Below are 11,547 nucleotides of genomic sequence, written 5' to 3'. Positions count from 1 at the left end.
TTGCGCCTGCATTTTTTTCTGACTGAAAATAATGGTTATTTTCTAGGAGATATTAAAAGAGACAAAGAATATGGAGAGAGTACGGATTGTATTTTAATTATACAATTCTCGTGAAATACGTGTATATGTATATGTATACCGCATCACCACAAAATCTTTCAATCAAACTGATTCATCGGCGGTTTTCCTTAAACGCTTTTTAACATATCAATATATATTATGTACGACAAAGCAAAATTTACAAAAGAATATTATTATATTATAATATGTATATAATATTAATATTTTATTATAATTATTAATAATTATAATAAAATATTACATATTATGTCATATGATATATAATTATTATTTTAATTATATTACAATATTAAAGAAGATAAAGAAATTTACACCTACTAAATATATTTTATATCTAAATAATGCCTATTTATATCCAAATAATTGTACCATGTTGGCAAATTATTAGGATAAAACGCAAGTCAATAATTGCTTTCATTATAGTGCTACAGCGGAATTTTGATTGTGTTGTTTTTCTTTTGTCTGAAGCGGATGAAATAAAAAAGTCTATTTTTATAGCGCTCTGGTTCCATGTTACGTAACTACATCCGACTAATTCGGTGAAGACGTGAGACTTAGGTCCAAATTTAGAATGTGTTATTTTACTTGCTATACAATGACGGTCCGAAAATCAAACCGAATTAATTCCTCGACCAATTTAATTGTATGTTAAATAGACGAACACGAACTTTTTTAATTAAAACGAATTTTATAAGAATAGAAAAAATGCCAAGAATATTGCCAAGAATACTGCATAAAAAAATATCCGATATTATCGAGACACTCTGTATATTAAAATTACAGATTAATCTCTTGGGAAATAACGTACGTCTCTCCATGTTGGTTCGCGAGAGACGGCCTTTCCGTGCGAACGATGCCTGTAATGAGGTAACAAAAATAAAAATAATCGTAATGATCCCGCTGATGTAGCCGTGTATTTATCTTTATGAGTAACTTCACGATCGAAAATACGCGGCGGTGGCGGCGTCGCGTCACTCGATCGTAAATCGCGCGTATGCGTCAAACGTGAGAAAAAAAAGCTATCCGTAATGTATGCTAAAACGTTTCTGATCCGCTGTACGAACCGGTAATGAACTTAATGAGTTTTGGCATCGTAAGTGCGCTTTTTTCTTTCATGATTACCATTATCTCACAAGCGAATGTGGAGGATCGTCGAGCGGCGATTTAACAAGCGCGCCGTTCACGCGCTTTATGAATAATCATTGAAATCTGACGCGCAAGATAGAGGTCAAAATGTGTAATATAATCACGACAAGAAGGCCGTTTGTCTCACTCAACAGAGTCAACAGTTACGTTTTTTTTTTCATTCCGTCATCGAGGAAATCGATCTTTTAAAAAAATCAGATAACGGCATCTTTTTTTATTTGCAAGTTCTTACGTTAATTAAGCAGCGTTAATGACTACATGCGATACATTTTTTAAATTAATGTTCACGATTGCAAATGGAATTGCTTTCAATAACTCGATCTTTGTTGGAAGAACATGTTCCGCGAAGAAGTTAGACGGAGATAAAGTTAGACATTTCTATTATAATTAACAAAAAGAAAAAATTTTTTCTATTTGTAAAAACAAGTTTTTTGTTTAAAACAGTTTTGTTTAGTTTGTAAAAACAAATATTTTTTTTGCAGAATATTTAGGATAAGTCGATAAAATAACTGCAAACCAAGAGTGACGTAATAGCAAACGCAAATAAATTCTTCAATTCTATGCATAAGTGTATTCTACTTCCGCAGCGCTTGTGCAATTTAAAAGGGCATACAAATCGCTTGCTTATTTTTTCTCTCTCGTTCTCGTTCCGATGATTATATACAGTTATACATATGAATAATTAAGAATATTGTTCAAATTATCCGCAATAACAAAAAAGGTAACGTAAGCTTAACGTATAGTTACGATGTTTCCACAATCCGTAATTATCGTTTGTAAGATTTATCTATTTTTTTCGTTTTTCTTGCGTGCATAAACGTTTAAATTGATTTTCTTGCCGGAAATTGAGCTGGCTGAAAAGTATCTATTTCAGATCTTAAAAAATATGCGTTTCCACGGTTAAATGTCTGGGACATCAAAGATGATTAACGATCAATGCCCAATAGTTGTTGCACCGATATCAACAAAGACAATCGTTCGATGTGAGAAATTCAATATTAATTATCTATGATCTTGGCGATGTACAGGAATGATTATTTCAGAAAAAAGATTTATATTCAGCATCACTTTTAATATTTTAATATTTAATAATATTATTTTAATATTTAATGGATAACTTGCATTGTATTTTATTATTATTTTATTGATATATTGTTTTGTTTTGCGTAATTATGTTTTATTGATCCTTCAGTTTTTTTTTTATTCTATTCGTACTTTATAAAGTTACTTAAATGTTTGTCTAAAAATATACTTAAAAAACTTTATTTATGTTCAAGATCTATGGTTAAACATATTTATTTTTTTATTTCGTAAACATTTAATTGTAGATTTTTATCGTTTTCATTAGTTTAAGCAAAAATTTGGTATATATTTAAATTTGAAAAACAAAACTAAAATCACTTTATACTTGCAAATATACACATTGAACAAACATAATTCTAACACTGCTTTATTAATATCTGTAGGTAAATATTCGTTAAAATATAAATTAATCCTGTCATACAAGATTAGCAAAATACATGATCTCACAGTCCATTAATTGCTAATCATTATATTATTGACCTATCTCGCGAATTTAATTGTGTAATCACAATAATGTAATCAATCATACTGTACATTAAATTATACGTAGCACAAATAAAATTCCTTGAACATTTATCATATATATACATATATATCCGATACAACGATACACAGGATTAAAAAATTAAGTTTTAAGATAATTATTCATTTGTCTAATTTGATCTTCGACTTGAAAAAAAAACAACATATGGTGACTTATAAATTTATAAATCTTCGTAGTTCCTTTTCTTTAAATGTGAGGTTTCTGTTAACTATATATAATTTTTGCATAAGAAAAATAATTGTCAAAGCTATTATTTTTTCATTCAGACAGCAAGATGAAGGATTTATGACACTTTAAAAACATTTTACGCAGAAGGAACTGTTTAACACAATTTTTTCATTAATAACATATTATATGGAAATTGAAATTGCGTCAAGCATACACATAGTAATCGAGTCAATATTTAAACGTTAAGTGGAAGTTATCGTAGATTCTTTTGATATAAGCGCATGACGATTTTTGCAGTCAGACGAGCGCTCGTGAGATAAGTTTATTAAATAATTATCTGTTTTTGCATGTCGTTCACTTTGCGCTAAGTACGCAAGACATAAATCAGTCCGTCGAGAAAATATCAAAAAGTCACCCCGATGACGGCAGCCACGAACTATCTCGCTTGACTATTTTGATTATACGCGTCACTTTAATCTTTTAAGCCGTGATTCCCCTTTTTTTTTTTTAATTGTGATAATGTGAAAATGTAAAAATATAACGCGCGCGAAATTCTCAGAAAATAATAATTTGAAAAACAAAAGACTATTCTGGCAAAATATCATATTTTATTAATTTAAAATTATTTCATAATTATTTTACGCACAAATCAAATGATTACTGATAAGTGTTTCATAATAATGCAGATAAAAAAACAAATTAGTCCCGAGAAATTTGCGGTTCTAATAGAACACGCGACAAACGCTTTTAGTATAAATAGAAAAAGTCGAGAAGTTTTATCTGGCATTGCGGTAGAAAAAGAATGCGCTTTATATTTAATATTTTTCCTACAATTTATTTTACATAGCGGATTTGATCGATGTACTCTTCGTAGAATATGTATTTCGTAGAACCACATATGTACACGTATCACTCGTATGATCATTTGAAATCTAAGTAAATAAAATGCAACCTGTCTTATCATTAATGACACGCATTGATTTGCAACTAAGGATACGTTAAGAATGCATATTAATTTTTAAGTAATCACGTTTTATTCTTACCTTGCAACTTACAGAAAAATAGAAACTATAATTTTTACGAAATATTGACTTATAGGTATTTTATGCCAGAACTGGTAACAAGACTATTTTACATATATACATTTTACATCTACTTTACTCTAGAACTACATAATATGCGATAAATATTAGGTGCAATCATTATCTCTATGCATTTGCAAGATTTATTACAATGATCTATAAGATTAGCTATTTTTTATGCTTATAAATTTATCAAGGATTCGATTTTAATATTTATTGTGCTGCAATGTGAATTCCATATAGTTATATTACTTTTTGTTAGATTATGTATTTATTACTTTAATGAATTTTTTTACTGTATCAGTAACATTATTATGTTAATAAAAAATAATGTTAAATAATGTTAAAATGTTGTCTATTTATGACACATAATATTTAAAAATAATGAAATGCTTTTAATTTTCTTTTTAATTTTACCTTTAAAATTATTTTTCTTTACAACTTAATAATGAATTAAATAGTTAAGTTTTTATAAACAATAAGACACATAAGTCTTACAAAATAGAAAATAAATCTATAATTAATAATATTTTAAACAGAAGTAAAGATTTTTTACATAGATTCTTATAAAAAGATATTTTTTATATTTTCTAATAATCATATTTTTGCATTAGCACGTTTAAAATACATAATTATTTGTTTAACATTTGTCAAATATTGGGAAACCTTAAAATATTGAAAGCAATACTGATTGTGAGTTCTACGTTAATGTTTTTATATTTTCTTTTGAAAGATTACATACGTTTGTTTCCTTATACAGTAATTGTTGTGAAAATTGAAAAATTACAATTATTATTGACAAAATGAATATACCTCTTTATTACGACGTATTAACGATTGGCATAAATGATAAATCCATAAAACGACATTGAGATTCATCGAGATAAATCCCCGCTGGAGGCTGCAAATGACCTTCGTAAATATTTTACATTATCGGCTTAGATGTGTCATGTCCCATGTCATGGCTATTTGAAGCAGTAATCATTAAATCATTGACAATGTCAATGACCAAACATATATTTAATGCATATTTAGCACATGCTCACAGCACTAGTAAATATGTGATAAATTTGCTAGCAAATTAGCAATTTGTATTAGACACGAGAAAGTGTCTTTGTCATATCTGTTGATATCGTGATATTAAATCTTTTATTTTCAGATATTGCTTTGCCTTCTAGGGGCTTCTTTATTTAAATTGTGTAATAAATATACATTTTTTGTATATGTAATCAAGCGAAATTTCCTCTATTTTTTATATTTCTCTGAAAAGGTAGACGTAATCTATCTGCGGTACAAATTATTGTTTCAGCATAAATTATTCTTACAAGAAATTTTCTTTGCTTACATTTGGATTCTTCTTTTTTACAAGGATTGATTCATTAGATTTGCTTATTTTTAGAATTGCAATCCATTGTATTTATCTTACAATACTTTCTGAAGACGAATTTCGTTTACATTATATTGTGTTTTGCAACAGAGTGCTAGTTCACCGATAGATAAATTAGAGTACTATTTAGAAAATGTCTTAGAATACTTTCTGAAGACGAATTTCGTTTACATTGTGTTTTGTAACAAAGTACCAATTCACCGTCAGATAAAATAGAATATTATAGTTATAGAAGATACGATGACAGGTCCACGTGGCTTCTCGACCAGGATAATACGTGCTTATCGTCGACTATCTTAGCCTTGGCCACGTATCCGACGCATTTTTTTGCTCCCATTGCTCTTCAATCCGATCTGTCCGACGAAGCAACCAGTGTTTTAGGAAGGAATGAGTGGTCGGAGTGGGAGGTAAGATATAAAACCTTGACGGCCGATCGGGACAGAAACCAGAAAGATATCGTCATGTGGCAGTATCGGGCGATCGGCCTTTTGGCCTTGCTACTTGCAGCATGTGTCCAAGCACGAGGTAAATTATTTTTTTTTTCTGTCAACTTGTCATCATCATTTTAAATGTCTCTTGCCTTATACTAATTATAATATATATATGTTGTGTATGGTTTTATTATCATTTTTATTCTTTAAATAAGAAGAGCGTGTATTTGCTACAAAAAGAGAAATTCACCTCTCTGATCTTTAGAATATGTATATAAAAGAAAAATGTTTGGGTATATGTATTATTATTAAAAAAAATATTTTCTTATCCTAATATATATGTTTATATATATGCGTAAAACAGAATATATATTTTACATAACAAGCAACAAAAACGTGTTAAACAGTAAAATAATAAAATTATATGACATATACATTGTTTTTATTAAAAATTACAATCAATCAAAATTACAATCAACGATATTTACAAGATATAATGTATTGCGCAAAATGTCAGTTTATGTTTCCAAGATTTTGCTATTAGTGAGATGGTGATAATCTTTTCTCGTGACGTAACATTCATAAATATATATGTGTAATGCGCGCCTTCTTTTTCACAACAGCTTTGCGATTATTTTTCATAGAAAGAGCATATAAAAATACGAAGTGGTCGCAAGTTTTAGATTTTTTTCTGAAAAATCGATAACAAATCTATGCTATAAAAATTTGTTGCAATCGTATATATACATAGATAATTGTTGTTTGTAAATACTTGAACTCTGATCCAAGATAATCGAACATTTCGCTTAAATACACTTTAATTTCCGATTAATATTAAAATAGTTATACATTGTTGCTGCATGAAGAAAAAATATATATAAAAAAGTATGAAATATTTTATATATATATATATATATATATATATATATATATTTCTGTAAACGAATTTGTCATTTATTTAAAGTTACTTTTTTAGTGATTTTGCTTTAAGTTTAGTTTAATTTATATTAGTAATGTAAAAATAATCTTCTCAATTTGTTGCAGAAGTTGAATTACTGCGTTTGAAGCGTTACAGCGGAGGCTTCGCTTCCAGCAGTGCTAGCAGTTCGGCCAGCGCAAGCTCGTACGGTGGTGGTGGTAGCAGTTACTCCAAAACCAATTCTCAAGCTGTCGGTAGTGCTTCGGCAGGTGGACAATCCTCGGCTCTGACAGATGGTGGATATGGAGGCGGTGGTCATGGTGGTTACGGAGGCGGTGGCGGTGGCCACGGCGGACTCGGAGGTGGCGGTGGACACGGAGGACTTGAAAGTGGCGGTGGTCACGGCGGACTCGGAGGTGGTAGTGGACACGGCGGACTCGGGGGAGGCGGTGGACACGGGGGTGGCATTGGACACGGTGGTGGCGGCGGTCTAGGAGGTGGCCCTGGCGGTTATGGAGGTGGTGGCCACGGCGGACTTGGCGGTGGAAGTGGACACGGTGGATACGGAGGTGGCGGTGGTAGTCATGGTGGATATGGCGGTGGACACAACGGCGGTGGATACGGAGGTGGCGGTGGTAGTCATGGTGGATATGGCGGTGGACACAGCGGCGGTGGATATGGAGGTGGTGGTGAACACGGTGGATACGGAGGTGGCGGTGGATACGGAGGAGGCGGGCACGGAGGTGGCCATAGGGGCGGTGGATATGGTAATTAACTCTTTATTTGCATTAATTTTAAACAATTTCATCAATAATTAATTTCTTTTCTTATTACGACTCCTCGACATATTTAATTCATAAAAAGCATATATCGCCAACACATTATCTAGATTATTTCATAATTTTTTTCAGTACTTGGAGGATATGGTGGTGGTAAGTTCAAAATAAAAAATTAACATTGTTCATATAATAATTTTATGTGTATAGAACGTAGATATATATATATATATAGATATGTACCTATGTGTGATAATTAGAATTTAATACTTAGTAATAATTTAAATTTATATTCAATTTGCTTTTTCTTATTCTAATAAAATTAATTAGTACAGTATTAAATTGACAGAAATATTATCTACACTGAAAAATTTACGCACCCTAGAAATAACATAGAATTAATGAATATAATCGAATAGACAATCACGCTTAATTAATTATAGTTACTAATCTGTCTTATATAGAATATAAATATGTAAATGCTAAATAAATAGATAATTGAGAGATATACAATAATATAATAAAGATAATTTTGAAAAACTGTGTAGTTAGTTTAAAACAAAGGCTTTTGTTCTAGTTTTTGTTGTAAAAACTGTAGTAATAATTTCTCATGTTTCTAATAAAAACATTTTAGAGCTTTTATACACATATAGAGCTTTTTATACATTATATGCATTTTAGATGGTCATGGTGGAGGCGGAGTCAGTAAAACTAGTGGAAGTTTAGGAGGTGGTTATGGTGGAGGTGGGTCTGGTGCCGGTGGCTACGGTGGAAGTAGCGCTGGTGCTGGCAGTTATGGAGGAAGTGGAAGTCCCGGAGGACACGGTAGTGGTGGTGTCCTCGGAGGATATGGTGGTGGTGTTGGTGGTGTTGGTGGTGGGGGTGGTTATGGCGGGGCTGGTTCTAGTGCAGGTGGTTACGGTGGAGGTGGCCATGGCACCGGTAGTCACGGTGGAGATGGCCATGGTGCTGGTGGTGGTTACGGTGGTGCCGGCAGTTCAGGCGGCGGTTATGGAGGTGAACGTTAGGAAAAATATATACATATTATAACTTATTATATATATAACTTATTTATACCATTAGAATGTATATATTTAATTGAAATATAAAAGACCTTTCTTTCTTAATTTTTATATTTTTTATTTCTCCGACATACTTTTATTACTTTAATGGCGTCTTTAATAATTCCAAAAACTTATGTACATATTCTATTTTTTATATTTGTTTCAAGTTTTGAAATATTCCATATAAATTTTGATAACATGCATAATGATAATATTTTTAAAAAGATACATCAAAAGGTTGAATTAATACTGATATCCCGCGATGAATTAGGTGGTGGAGGATATGGCGGAGGACATGGTCCTGGTGGACTTGGCGGTGGACATGGAGGAACTTTAGGTGGCCACGGAGGAGGTTTAAGTGGTGGATACGGTGGAGCAGGAGGATTAGGCGGTGGACACGGAGGTCTAGGAGGTGATTTGAGTAAAAATTGAATGACAATTTAGATGTTACCTGATACAGATGGATGTGATTATTTTTTATATTTTAGGATGTACTGGTGGAGCATGCGGTGGTGGTGGCGGCGGACATGGTAGTGCTAATGCCCACGCTAGTGCAAGCGCAAATGCCGGTGCCGGAAGTGGAGGCCACGGCGGTCACAGTGGACCGGGAGTAGAGTATGTATTATCAAAAATATATATACAAGTGTATGTATTACAAAACTTGAAAGAATATTTCAATAATTTCCAATCTCGATTGCCCATAACTTGAAAACAATTTATTATATATTGAGGCTTCAATTTTTTTTTATTTAAAAAAATCGTAAGAGAAGATTGAAGAAAATATCGAAATTTCCAATTTGACTGAGCATTGAAATTAATATCTCGAAGTTGAAATAGTTTTAAATATTGCAAGAAAAATAATTATGATTCAGCAATTGTAATGACATCAGAATTTTGTGTGAATCAATCCACACAGAGTAGAGTTTTCTCAACAGAAATTTCAAGGTAAACAAGTTTCTTATTTGTAAGACTGAATGTTTCCGTAACTCCTCCTCCCTCCCTCCCGTTCATCATATAATCGATAATATGTAAATGCGGCTGGTTATGGAAATGGCAAAACATGATAATTTATTGAACAAATATGCCTTGATGAGACATAAGTCGACAAAAACGAGCCGAAACAGCTAATGCTATAAATCGGTGTATTTTTAACTTTATATGTTTCGCACGAAATGTCAAATATTAAACAGTTTTTCATCTTCAATAATTTAAAAAAATGTGTTACTGTTTTATTTTTATAAAACTCTAATGTTATTTCAATAAGAAAATATGAAAAACAGTGTCAGAAAGAAGAGATCCATGCCTGGACTTGTCACATAAAAATTTAGAAGTACTCATTACATGGAATTTTCAAGTCAATATTGAGTTTGTCTTGATAACAGATATTAATTTTTTGATAATCATATGATTTTGTTTGCAGTCTATTCTCCCGTGGTAGTTTCGGCGAAACCGATGACGGTACAAGCCAGAGCGGTACTGTCGAGGGGGCCAAAGGAGTTTACAGCAGCAGCGCGGCGAACATAGACAGTACCGGTAAAGGTACTTACTCCGTTAAAGCCGGTAAAATCCCGGCGTAAATCCCGCATTTAATTTTCACCACTTTTCGGAAATTGGTTGCCGCTTTGCTAGAGATCTTCCCGACGACCGAAGATGCTGTAGCTGTGATTATACAAATACCTATTTTGACATAAACGTAGTACCTGTAATTTGAGGTCTACGGTTTATTTATTTCCTAATCGTCAAGCGTGATGTGACGCCTAAAATAAATCCATGAAATTATATAACATTCTCGTGTGAGTGCTTTATTGATGTTTTCCAGTCCCAATTAAAGGAAAAACATGAGAAACACTATTCTGTAATCAGTATTCAAATGGACATCGGAAATACTTCCGACCATTTATTCTCGTGTATTTCCAATTGACTTAGAAAATCTCTTGAAACGATTTATGTCAAATAAAATGATTATCCACTGTTTATCCACTTTCAGCAATGGAAAAATTTAATTTATTCGCTTCTCATTTATAGAATATCGACGATCTAAGAATGTATAGATCGAATATGCCATTATCTAGTTCAGAAATTAGTAACTACGATGTTAATCGTCGAAATTGCATTTTTATCGCGTTCTACTTCTATTTCTAACTATAGTTAAATAAAATCTTTATTGAATCTTAAATTATCTGATCATCTAGCACTTTAAAATCTCTTGATAAGAATATAAATATATACGGTTTCTTTCGAATCTCTTATCATATAGTACCGATCGTGTAAAATCATATAATGCCTGTTATGTTGCCTCGCTACTTAATAAAATTATTCGTTAGTTAATGCCGTTTTCGATTAATGCGTTAACCGGAAAAACCGGTTTCTTATCAGTTTTTCATCGCTAATGAATACTCATCAAATCTCAATGTAATTCGCTATTTTTGCTAATCACATTGCGTAACTCATCAGTGATTGTAATAGTCTGACGGTACATCAAGACCCGTTTTGCATTCGTCGAGACTGCAAATCCGGTTCCATGATGATCGTAAATCCTTTTGTTATTTCCTTGCTATTTCGCAGCGTAACTATTCGCCAGCGAGTGTGTTAACACAGTTAACGCATATATTTTCTGAACAGTAAAAGTTTTTGTACGTTGTGTTACGTCTTTGGATATATATGTATATATATATATATATATATATATATATATATATATGTATGTATAAATAAATATATATATATATATTTTGTACGCAAATAGACTTTTTTTATTATTATAATAACATAATGATAAAATATATATGGTGTAATACACGAAAAGAACAAAATTATTTTTAGATCTTTAACATTCAACAGAATTTGTGCCTATACTTTTTAACAA

At 31.7% G+C, this 11,547-nt stretch overlaps 2 protein-coding genes across 2 annotated transcripts; both read left to right on the top strand.

Annotated features, from left to right (window-relative positions):
• The first annotated feature begins 5,938 nt into the window (after positions 1-5,938).
• On the top strand, positions 5,939-8,645 carry LOC105457938 (glycine-rich cell wall structural protein 1.8). Its single transcript, XM_011702911.1, has 4 exons — positions 5,939-6,016; positions 6,967-7,608; positions 7,753-7,773; positions 8,299-8,645. Exons 1-4 carry the CDS (start codon positions 5,953-5,955, stop codon positions 8,643-8,645), a joined length of 1,074 nt encoding a protein of 357 aa, XP_011701213.1. The 5' UTR covers positions 5,939-5,952.
• A 96-nt stretch (positions 8,646-8,741) lies between these two features.
• LOC105457867 (ctenidin-1-like) lies at positions 8,742-10,467 on the top strand. The gene is made up of 3 exons (XM_011702774.1): positions 8,742-9,093; positions 9,170-9,296; positions 10,102-10,467. Exons 1-3 carry the CDS (start codon positions 8,787-8,789, stop codon positions 10,256-10,258), a joined length of 591 nt encoding a protein of 196 aa, XP_011701076.1. The 5' UTR covers positions 8,742-8,786; the 3' UTR covers positions 10,259-10,467.
• Positions 10,468-11,547: the final 1,080 nt, after the last annotated feature.

The sequence above is a fragment of the Wasmannia auropunctata genome, unplaced genomic scaffold, assembly GCF_000956235.1.
Source record: "Wasmannia auropunctata unplaced genomic scaffold, wasmannia.A_1.0 LD334880.1, whole genome shotgun sequence".
Lineage (NCBI taxonomy): Eukaryota > Metazoa > Arthropoda > Insecta > Hymenoptera > Formicidae > Wasmannia > Wasmannia auropunctata.
Note: the sequence above shows the minus strand (reverse complement) of the source record. Positions and strands in the feature narration are given on the sequence as shown.

Bases quoted from the DNA above. Each gene is read 5' to 3' on its own strand.
- LOC105457938 (XM_011702911.1), top strand. From the start codon at position 5,953: ATGTGGCAGTATCGGGCGATCGGCCTTTTGGCCTTGCTACTTGCAGCA. The intron at 7,609-7,752 runs GTAATTAACTCT...AATTTTTTTCAG, and splicing joins CCATAGGGGCGGTGGATATG to TACTTGGAGGATATGGTGGT. The intron at 7,774-8,298 runs GTAAGTTCAAAA...TATGCATTTTAG, and splicing joins ACTTGGAGGATATGGTGGTG to ATGGTCATGGTGGAGGCGGA.
- LOC105457867 (XM_011702774.1), top strand. From the start codon at position 8,787: ATGGCGTCTTTAATAATTCCAAAAACTTATGTACATATTCTATTTTTT. The intron at 9,094-9,169 runs GTGATTTGAGTA...TTTATATTTTAG, and splicing joins TGGACACGGAGGTCTAGGAG to GATGTACTGGTGGAGCATGC. The intron at 9,297-10,101 runs GTATGTATTATC...TTTTGTTTGCAG, and splicing joins CACAGTGGACCGGGAGTAGA to TCTATTCTCCCGTGGTAGTT.